Source organism: Oncorhynchus masou, unplaced genomic scaffold (genome assembly GCF_036934945.1).
Source record: "Oncorhynchus masou masou isolate Uvic2021 unplaced genomic scaffold, UVic_Omas_1.1 unplaced_scaffold_181, whole genome shotgun sequence".
Classification (NCBI taxonomy): Eukaryota; Metazoa; Chordata; class Actinopteri; order Salmoniformes; family Salmonidae; genus Oncorhynchus; species Oncorhynchus masou.
In genome coordinates, this window is record NW_027016550.1 from 2,336,116 (window position 1) to 2,348,332 (window position 12,217).

The 12,217-nt window shown below is 44.0% G+C and overlaps 1 protein-coding gene across 1 annotated transcript in view; it reads left to right on the forward strand.

Moving 5' to 3' along the window:
• LOC135538763 (lethal(2) giant larvae protein homolog 1-like) overlaps nucleotides 1-12,217 on the forward strand; it is a 134,976-nt gene that overhangs the window by 98,066 nt on the left and 24,693 nt on the right. Inside the window, exons 16-17 of the mRNA XM_064964673.1 lie at nucleotides 1,688-1,826; nucleotides 10,214-10,518. Of these exons, the coding sequence (XP_064820745.1) occupies nucleotides 1,688-1,826; nucleotides 10,214-10,518 (444 nt within the window). The remainder of the gene's footprint in view (nucleotides 1-1,687; nucleotides 1,827-10,213; nucleotides 10,519-12,217) is intronic.

Consider the following 12,217-nt stretch of genomic DNA (forward strand, 5'->3'; position numbering starts at 1 on the left):
AGTGGGACATCCCCACCCCTTCCAGCAAGGTACCACACGCAGTGGGACAGCTTGATGTACAGGACACTAGTCTATCTCCTGTAGTGAGACAGCTTGATGTACAGGACACCCCCTGGACAGGACACTAGTCTATCTCCTGTCTCTGTAGTGAGACAGCTTGATGTACCAGGACACCCCCTGGACAGGACACTAGTCTATCTCCTGTCTCTGTAGTGAGACAGCTTGATGTACCAGGACACCCCCTGGACAGGACACTAGTCTATCTCCTGTTTCTGTAGTGAGACAGCTTGATGTACCAGGACACCCCCTGGACAGGACACTAGTCTATCTCCTGTTTCTGTAGTGAGACAGCTTGATGTACCAGGACACCCTCTGGACAGGACACTAGTCTATCTCCTGTTTCTGTAGTGAGACAGCTTGATGTACCAGGACACCCCCTGGACAGGACACTAGTCTATCTCCTGTTTCTGTAGTGAGACAGCTTGATGTACCAGGACACCCCCTGGACAGGACACTAGTCTATCTCCTGTTTCTGTAGTGAGACAGCTTGATGTACAGGACACCCCCTGGACAGGACACTAGTCTATCTCCTGTTTCTGTATGGAGACAGCTTGATGGACCAGGACACCCCCTGGACAGGACACTAGTCTATCTCCTGTTTCTTTAGTAAGACAGCTTGATGTACAGGACACCCCCTGGACAGGACACTAGTCTATCTCCTGTTTCTTTAGTAAGACAGCTTGATGGACCAGGACACCCCCTGGACAGGACACTAGTCTATCTCCTGTTTCTGTAGTGAGACAGCTTGATGGACCAGGACACCCCCTGGACAGGACACTGGTCTATCTCCTGTTTCTGTAGTGAGACAGCTTGATGTACCAGGACACCCCTGGACAGGACACTAGTCTATCTCCTGTTTCTGTAGTGAGACAGCTTGATGTACCAGGACACCCCTGGACAGGACACTAGTCTATCTCCTGTTTCTGTATGGAGACAGCTTGATGTACCAGGACACCCCCTGGACAGGACACTAGTCTCTCTCCTGTTTCTGTAGTGAGACAGCTTGATGTACCAGGACACCCCCTGGACAGAACACTAGTCTATCTCCTGTTTCTGTAGTGAGACAGCTTGATGTACCAGGACACCCCCTGGACAGGACACTAGTCTATCTCCTGTTTCTGTAGTGAGACAGCTTGATGTACCAGTACACCCCCTGGACAGGACACTAGTCTATCTCCTGTTACTGTAGTGAGACAGCTTGATGTACCAGTACACCCCCTGGACAGGACACTAGTCTATCTCCTGCTACTGTAATGAGACAGCTTGATGGACCAGGACACCCACTAGACAGGACACTAGTCTATCTCCTGTTTCTGTAGTGAATTTCAGTGTGAATTTCCCAACGCACCCTGGATGTCTAAAATGAGCATCAAACCAGAGGGTGTGAATTTACCAACGCACCCTGGATGTCTAGAATGAGCATCATGATGAATCTACGTGACACCGTTCTATGGCAGCCCAACATTATATGGGGAATATTTAAATAATGATATGTCATTGAATGTCTAGAATTCCATCAGTACTCACAACATATCAAATAGATTTGGTTCTCACGGTATAATACGTTGGTTGGTTCTCACAGAGCTTCCAATGAGTGTGACATCAATTCCTGTGTGTGTGTGTGTAGATCCAGGAGGCCAACGCGGCGCTAGCTGACCAGGAGGAAGTAGCTCCGGTGCAGAGGAGGATCGAGCCGAGATCAGCTGACGACTCTCTATCAGGAGTGGTGCGATGCCTCTGTTTCGCTGATACGTACCTTAGAGACGGTATGATTCTGTCTGATACGTACCTTAGAGACGGTATGATTCTGTCTGATACGTACCTTAGAGACGGTATGATATGATTCTGTCTGATACGTACCTTAGAGACGGTATGATTCTGTCTGATACGTACCTTAGAGACGGTATGATTCTGTCTGATACGTAACTTAGAGACGGTATGATATGATTCTGTCTGATACGTACCTCAGAGACGGTATGATTCTGTCTGATACGTACCTTAGAGACGGTATGATTCTGTCTGATACGTACCTTAGAGACGGTATGATTCTGTCTGATACGTACCTTAGAGATGGTATGATTCTGTCTGATACGTACCTTAGAGACGGTATGATTCTGTCTGATACGTACCTTAGAGACGGTATGATATGATTCTGTCTGATACGTACCTTAGAGACGGTATGATTCTGTCTGATACGTACCTTAGAGACGGTATGATATGATTCTGTCTGATACGTACCTTAGAGACGGTATGATTCTGTCTGATACGTACCTTAGAGACGGTATGATTCTGTCTGATACGTACCTCAGAGACGGTATGATTCTGTCTGATACGTACCTTAGAGACGGTATGATATGATTCTGTCTGATACGTACCTTAGAGACGGTATGATTCTGTCTGATACGTACCTTAGAGACGGTATGATTCTGTCTGATACGTACCTTAGAGACGGTATGATTCTGTCTGATACGTACCTTAGAGACGGTATGATTCTGTCTGATCGTACCTTAGAGACGGTATGATTCTGTCTGATACGTACCTTAGAGACGGTATGATTCTGTCTGATACGTACCTTAGAGACGGTATGATTCTGTCTGATACGTAACTTAGAGACGGTATGATATGATTCTGTCTGATACGTACCTCAGAGACGGTATGATTCTGTCTGATACGTACCTTAGAGACGGTATGATTCTGTCTGATACGTACCTTAGAGACGGTATGATTCTGTCTGATACGTACCTTAGAGACGGTATGATTCTGTCTGATACGTACCTTAGAGACGGTGTGATTCTGTCTGATACGTACCTTAGAGACGGTATGATTCTGTCTGATACGTACCTTAGAGACGGTATGATTCTGTCTGATACGTACCTTAGAGACGGTATGATTCTGTCTGATACGTACCTTAGAGACGGTATGATTCTGTCTGATACGTACCTTAGAGACGGTATGATTCTGTCTGATACGTACCTTAGAGACGGTATGATTCTGTCTGATACGTACCTTAGAGACGGTATGATTCTGTCTGATCGTACCTCAGAGACGGTATGATTCTGTCTGATACGTACCTTAGAGACGGTATGATATGATTCTGTCTGATACGTACCTTAGAGACGGTATGATTCTGTCTGATCGTACCTTAGAGACGGTATGATATGATTCTGTCTGATACGTACCTTAGAGACGGTATGATTCTGTCTGATACGTACCTTAGAGACGGTATGATTCTGTCTGATACGTACCTTAGAGACGGTATGATTCTGTCTGATACGTACCTTAGAGACGGTATGATTCTGTCTGATACGTACCTTAGAGACGGTATGATTCTGTCTGATCGTACCTCAGAGACGGTATGATTCTGTCTGATACGTACCTTAGAGACGGTATGATATGATTCTGTCTGATACGTACCTTAGAGACGGTATGATTCTGTCTGATACGTACCTTAGAGACGGTATGATTCTGTCTGATACGTACCTTAGAGACGGTATGATTCTGTCTGATACGTACCTTAGAGACGGTATGATTCTGTCTGATACGTACCTTAGAGACGGTATGATTCTGTCTGATACGTAACTTAGAGACGGTATGATATGATTCTGTCTGATACGTACCTCAGAGACGGTATGATTCTGTCTGATACGTACCTTAGAGACGGTATGATTCTGTCTGATACGTACCTTAGAGACGGTGTGATTCTGTCTGATACGTACCTTAGAGACGGTATGATTCTGTCTGATACGTACCTTAGAGACGGTATGATTCTGTCTGATACGTACCTTAGAGACGGTATGATTCTGTCTGATACGTACCTTAGAGACGGTATGATTCTGTCTGATACGTACCTTAGAGACGGTATGATTCTGTCTGATACGTACCTTAGAGACGGTATGATTCTGTCTGATACGTACCTTAGAGACGGTATGATTCTGTCTGATACGTACCTCAGAGACGGTATGATTCTGTCTGATACGTACCTTAGAGACGGTATGATATGATTCTGTCTGATACGTACCTTAGAGACGGTATGATTCTGTCTGATACGTACCTTAGAGACGGTATGATATGATTCTGTCTGATACGTACCTTAGAGACGGTATGATTCTGTCTGATACGTACCTTAGAGACGGTATGATTCTGTCTGATACGTACCTTAGAGACGGTATGATTCTGTCTGATACGTACCTTAGAGACGGTATGATTCTGTCTGATACGTACCTTAGAGACGGTATGATTCTGTCTGATACGTACCTTAGAGACGGTATGATTCTGTCTGATACGTACCTCAGAGACGGTATGATATGATTCTGTCTGATACGTACCTTAGAGACGGTATGATTCTGTCTGATACGTACCTTAGAGACGGTATGATATGATTCTGTCTGATACGTACCTTAGAGACAGTATGATTCTGTCTGATACGTACCTTAGAGATGGTATGATTCTGTCTGATACGTACCTTAGAGACGGTATGATTCTGTCTGATACGTACCTTAGAGACGGTATGATATGATTCTGTCTGATACGTACCTCAGAGACGGTATGATATGATTCTGTCTGATACGTACCTTAGAGACGGTATGATTCTGTCTGATACGTACCTTAGAGACGGTATGATTCTGTCTGATACGTACCTTAGAGACGGTATGATTCTGTCTGATACGTACCTTAGAGACGGTATGATTCTGTCTGATACGTACCTTAGAGACGGTATGATTCTGTCTGATACGTACCTTAGAGACGGTATGATTCTGTCTGATACGTACCTTAGAGACGGTATGATTCTGTCTGATACGTACCTTAGAGACGGTATGGTATGATTCTGTCTGATACGTACCTTAGAGACGGTATGATTCTGTCTGATACGTACCTTAGAGACGGTATGATTCTGTCTGATACGTACCTTAGAGACGGTATGATATGATTCTGTCTGATACGTACCTTAGAGACGGTATGATATGATTCTGTCTGATACGTACCTCAGAGACGGTATGATTCTGTCTGATACGTACCTTAGAGACGGTATGATATGATTCTGTCTGATACGTACCTTAGAGACGGTATGATTCTGTCTGATACGTACCTTAGAGACGGTATGATATGATTCTGTCTGATACGTACCTCAGAGACGGTATGATTCTGTCTGATACGTACCTTAGAGACGGTATGATTCTGTCTGATACGTACCTTAGAGACGGTATGGTATGATTCTGTCTGATACGTACCTTAGAGACGGTATGATTCTGTCTGATACGTACCTTAGAGACGGTATGATATGATTCTGTCTGATACGTACCTCAGAGACGGTATGATTCTGTCTGATACGTACCTTAGAGACGGTATGATTCTGTCTGATACGTACCTTAGAGACGGTATGATTCTGTCTGATACGTACCTTAGAGACGGTATGATATGATTCTGTCTGATACGTACCTTAGAGACGGTATGATATGATTCTGTCTGATACGTACCTTAGAGACGGTATGATTCTGTCTGCTACGTACCTTAGAGACGGTATGATTCTGTCTGATACGTACCTCAGAGACGGTATGATTCTGTCTGATACGTACCTCAGAGACGGTATGGTATGATTCTGTCTGATACGTACCTTAGAGACGGTATGATATGATTCTGTCTGATACGTACCTTAGAGACGGTATGATTCTGTCTGATACGTACCTTAGAGACGGTATGATTCTGTCTGATACGTACCTCAGAGACGGTATGGTATGATTCTGTCTGATACGTACCTTAGAGACGGTATGATTCTGTCTGATACGTACCTTAGAGACGGTATGATTCTGTCTGATACGTACCTTAGAGACGGTATGATTCTGTCTGATACGTACCTTAGAGACGGTATGATTCTGTCTGATACGTACCTTAGAGACGGTATGATTCTGTCTGGTACGTACCTCAGAGATGGTATGATATGATTCTGTCTGATACGTACCTTAGAGACGGTATGATTCTGTCTGATACGTACCTTAGAGACGGTATGATTCTGTCTGATACGTACCTTAGAGACGGTATGATTCTGTCTGATACGTTCCTCAGAGACGGTATGATATGATTCTGTCTGATACGTACCTCAGAGACGGTATGATTCTGTCTGATACGTACCTTAGAGACGGTATGATTCTGTCTGATACGTACCTTAGAGACGGTATGATTCTGTCTGATACATACCTTAGAGACGGTATGATATGATTCTGTCTGATACGTACCTTAGAGACGGTATGATTCTGTCTGATACGTACCTTAGAGACTGTATGATTCTGTCTGATACGTACCTTAGAGACGGTATGATATGATTCTGTCTGATACGTACCTTAGAGACAGTATGATTCTGTCTGATACGTACCTTAGAGATGGTATGATTCTGTCTGATACGTACCTTAGAGACGGTATGATTCTGTCTGATACGTACCTTAGAGACGGTATGATATGATTCTGTCTGATACGTACCTTAGAGACGGTATGATTCTGTCTGATACGTACCTTAGAGACGGTATGATTCTGTCTGATACGTACCTTAGAGACGGTATGATTCTGTCTGATACGTACCTTAGAGACGGTATGATTCTGTCTGATACGTACCTTAGAGACGGTATGGTTCTGTCTGATACGTACCTTAGAGACGGTATGATTCTGTCTGATACCTACCTTAGAGACGGTATGATATGATTCTGTCTGATACGTACCTTAGAGACGGTATGATTCTGTCTGATACGTACCTCAGAGACGGTATGATTCTGTCTGATACGTACCTTAGAGACGGTATGATTCTGTCTGATACGTACCTTAGAGATGGTATGATTCTGTCTGATACGTACCTTAGAGACGGTATGATTCTGTCTGATACGTACGTGCCTTAGAGACGGTATGATTCTGTCTGATACGTACCTTAGAGACGGTATGATTCTGTCTGATACGTACCTTAGAGACGGTATGATTCTGTCTGATACGTACCTTAGAGACGGTATGATTCTGTCTGATACGTACCTTAGAGACGGTATGATTCTGTCTGATACGTACCTTAGAGACGGTATGATTCTGTCTGATACGTACCTTAGAGACGGTATGATATGATTCTGTCTGATACGTACCTTAGAGACGGTATGATTCTGTCTGATACGTACCTTAGAGACGGTATGATATGATTCTGTCTGATACGTACCTTAGAGATGGTATGATATGATTCTGTCTGATACGTACCTTAGAGACGGTATGATTCTGTCTGATACGTACCTTAGAGACGGTATGATATGATTCTGTCTGATACGTACCTTAGAGATGGTATGATATGGTTCTGTCTGATACGTACCTTAGAGACGGTATGATTCTGTCTGATACGTACCTCAGAGACGGTATGATTCTGTCTGATACGTACCTTAGAGACGGTATGATATGATTCTGTCTGATACGTACCTTAGAGACGGTATGATTCTGTCTGATACGTACCTTAGAGACGGTATGATATGATTCTGTCTGATACGTACCTTAGAGATGGTATGATTCTGTCTGATACGTACCTTAGAGACGGTATGATATGATTCTGTCTGATACGTACCTCAGAGACGGTATGATTCTGTCTGATACGTACCTTAGAGACGGTATGATATGATTCTGTCTGATACGTACCTTAGAGACGGTATGATTCTGTCTGATACGTACCTTAGAGACGGTATGGTTCTGTCTGATACGTACCTTAGAGACGGTATGATTCTGTCTGATACGTACCTCAGAGACGGTATGGTTCTGTCTGATACGTACCTTAGAGACGGTATGATATGATTCTGTCTGATACGTACCTTAGAGACGGTATGATTCTGTCTGATACGTACCTTAGAGACGGTATGATTCTGTCTGATACGTACCTTAGAGACGGTATGATATGATTCTGTCTGATACAGTTGCCAGAAGTTTACATACACTTGGGTTGGATTCATTAAAACAAGTTTTTCAACCACTCCACAAATTTATTGTTAACAAACTATAGCTTTGGCAAGTCGGTTAAGACATCAACTTTGTGCATGACACAAGTCATTTTTCCAACAATTGTTGACAGACAGATTATTTCACTTATAATTCACTGTATCACAATTCCAGTGGGTCAGAAGTTTACATACACAAAGTTGACTGTGCCTTTAAACAGCATGGAAAATTCCAGAAAATTATGTCATGGCTTTAGAAGCTTCTGATGGGCTAATTTACATCATTTGAGTCAATTGGAGGTGTACCTGTGGATGTATTTCAAGGCCTACCTTCAAACTCAGTGCCTCTTTGCTTGACATCTTGGGAAAATCAAAAGAAATCAGCCAAGACCTCAGAAAGAAAATTGCAGACCTCCACAAGTCTGGTTCATCCTTGGGAGCAATTTCCAAACGCCTGAAGGTACCACGTTCATCTGTACAAACAATAGTATGCAAGTATAAACACCATGGGACCACGCAGCCATCATACCGCTCAGGAAGGAGACACGTACTGTCTCCTAGAGATTAATGTACTTTGGTGTGAAAAGTGAAAATCAATCCAAGAACAACAGCAAAGGACCTTGTGAAGATGCTGGACAAAACAGGTACAAAAGTATCTATATCCACAGTAAAATAAGTCCTTTATCGACATAACCTGAAAGGCTGCTCAGCAAGGAAGAAGCCACTGCTCCAAAACCACCATTAAAAAAAGCCAGACTTCGATTTGCAACTGCACATGGGGACAAAGATCATATGTTTTGGAGAAATGTCCTCTGGTCTGATGAAACAAAAATAGAACTGTTTGGCCATAATGACCATCGTTATGTTTGAAGGAAAAAGGGGAGGCTTGCAAGCCGAAGAACACCATCCCAACCGTGAAGCACGGGGGTGGCAGCATCATGTTGTGGGGGTGCTTTGCTGCAGGAGGGACTGGTGCACATCACAAAATAGATGGCGTGTACAAAGCTAGATCAACATCGAATTGACCATTGGACACGTAAAAAACAGAACGTAAGCAGAATCTGTGTAGATGAGGCAAGGTTAACTAACAAGATGTGACAGGTCTGGGCCATATCTGATCTTGTGAAGGCTACTGGACACGCACACGCGTTAACCATACATTGATAATGTAGTTCTGAACTTGTAAAGACCTTTGGACAGGAACATTAGCTAAGGGGCATGTCACGCCACCAATAGAATCTATGCCCCAATATCTGAGCCAATAAGAGAATGGAAACTATGTAACAAAGCAAATGGGGTGATGACATCATTCTGTAAAGGTGAAACTGTATAAAAGCCAAGCGCTAAGAATGATGAGGCAGTTCTTCCATGGAGGTGCTCGGCATTTGTTGTCCTCTGCAATAAAATTCTAATCCACAAGCTCCGGTATCTGAGTAGTATTTGTTTTTAATATTTTTCACAACATCAGGCAGGAAGTTTAAAGCTTGGTCGCAAATGGGTCTTCCAAATGGACAATGACCCCCAAGCAGACTTCCAAAGTTGTGGCAAAATGGCTTAAGGACAACAAAGTCAAGGTATTGGAGTGGCCATCACAAAGCCCTGACCTCAATCCTATAGAACATTTGTGGGCAGAACTGAAAAAGCGTGTGCGAGCAAGGAGGCCTACAAACCTGACTCAGTTACACCTGCTCTGTCAGGAGGAATGGGCCAAAATTCACCCAATTTATTGTGGAAAGCTTGTGGAAGGCTACCCGAAACGTTTGACCCAAGTTAAACAATTTAAAGGCAATGCTACCAAATACTAATTGAGTGAATGTAAACTTCTGACCCACTGGGGATGTGATGAAAGAAATAAAACCTGAAATAAGTCATTCTCTCTACGATTATTCTGACATTTCACATTCTTAAAAAAAAGTGGTGATCCTAACTGACGAAAAAATGTCAAGAATGGTGAAAAACTGAGTTTAAATGTATTTGGCGAAGGTGTAAACTTCCGGCTTCAACTGTATATCTTTGTTTATTAATGTGTGTATCTATGGTAACATGTATATCTCTGTTTAATGTGTGTGTATCTATGGTAACATGTGTATCTCTGTTTAATGTGTGTGTATCTATGGTAGCATGTATATCTCTGTTTAATGTGTATATCTATGTCAACATGTATATCTCTGTGTGTGTATCTATGTTAACATGTATATCTCTGTCTCCCCCAGGTACACACCACGGCCCGACGCTGTGGGCGGGGACAAACTCAGGGAGTGTGTATGCTTACGCGTTGGAGGTCCCGGGTGTGGGGTCGGGCCGTGGACGGCCGGGGGGTGAGGGGAGCGGCTGTGTGGAGGCCGTGTTGGGGAAAGAGATCCAGCTGATGCACAGGGCTCCGGTCGTGTCCGTCTGCGTGCTGGACGGACGGGGGAAACCGTTACCAGAACCTTACCAAGCCTCTCTGGACCTGGCTACTGCTCCAGACATGACTAACCCACACTCTGTCCTCATCGCTTCAGAGGAACAACTCAAGGTACACACACACACACACACACACACACACACACACACACACACACACACACACACACACACACACACACACACACACACACACACCTACTCACTAACACACACACACACACACACACACACACACACACACACACACACACACACACACACACCTACTCACTAACCCACACTCTGTCCTCATCGCTTCAGAAGAACAACTCAAGGTACACACACACACACACACACACACACACACACCTACTCACTAACCCACACTCTGTCCTCATCACTTCAGAGGAACAACCCAAGGTACACACACACCTACTCACTAACCCACACACACACACCTACTCACTAACACACACACACACACACACACACACACACACACACACACACACACACACACACACACACACACACACACACACACACACACACACACACACACACACCTACACTAACCCACACTCTGTCCTCATCGCTTCAGAGGAACAACCCAAGGTACACACACACACACACACACACACACACACACACACACACCTACTCACTAACCCACACTCTGTCCTCATCGCTTCAGAGGAACAACCCAAGGTACACACACACACACACACACACACACACACACACACACACACACACACACACACACACACACACACACCTACTCACTAACCCACACTCTGTCCTCATCGCTTCAGAGGAACAACCCAAGGTACACACACACACACACACACACACACACACACACACACACACACACACACACACACACACACACTACTCACTAACCCACACTCTGTCCTCATCGCTTCAGAGGAACAACCCAAGGTACACACACACACACACACACACACACACACACACACACACACACACACACACACACACACACACACACACACACACACACACCTGTTGGGAATTACCTGTCAGTCAGGTATTCAGTCTCTCTAAGGTCAGTGTTGACAGGTATATTGTGTTGACAGGTATGTTGTGTTGACAGGTATGTTGTGTTGACAGGTGTGTTGTGTTGACAGGTGTGTTGTGTTGACAGGTGTGTTGTGTTGACATGTGTATTGTGTTGACAGGTGTATTGTGTTGACAGGTGTGTTGTGTTGACAGGTGTATTGTGTTGACAGGTGTGTTGTGTTGACAGGTGTATTGTGTTGACAGGTGTGTTGTGTTGACAGGTGTGTTGTGTTGACAGGTGTGTTGTGTTGACAGGTGTGTTGTGTTGACAGGTGTGTTGTGTTGACAGGTGTATTGTGTTGACAGGTGTATTGTGTTGACAGGTGTGTTGTGTTGACAGGTGTATTGTGTTGACAGGTGTATTGTGTTGACAGGTGTATTGTGTTGACAGGTGTGTTGTGTTGACAGGTGTGTTGTGTTGACAGGTGTGTTGTGTTGACAGGTGTGTTGTGTTGACAGGTGTGTTGTGTTGACAGGTGTATTGTGTTGACAGGTGTATTGTGTTGACAGGTGTGTTGTGTTGACAGGTGTATTGTGTTGACAGGTGTATTGTGTTGACAGGTGTGTTGTGTTGACAGGTGTGTTGTGTTGACAGGTGTGTTGTGTTGACAGGTGTGTTGTGTTGACAGGTGTGTTGTGTTGACAGGTGTGTTGTGTTGACAGGTGTATTGTGTTGACAGGTGTGTTGTGTTGACAGGTGTGTTGTGTTGACAGGTGTGTTGTGTTGACAGGTGTGTTGTGTT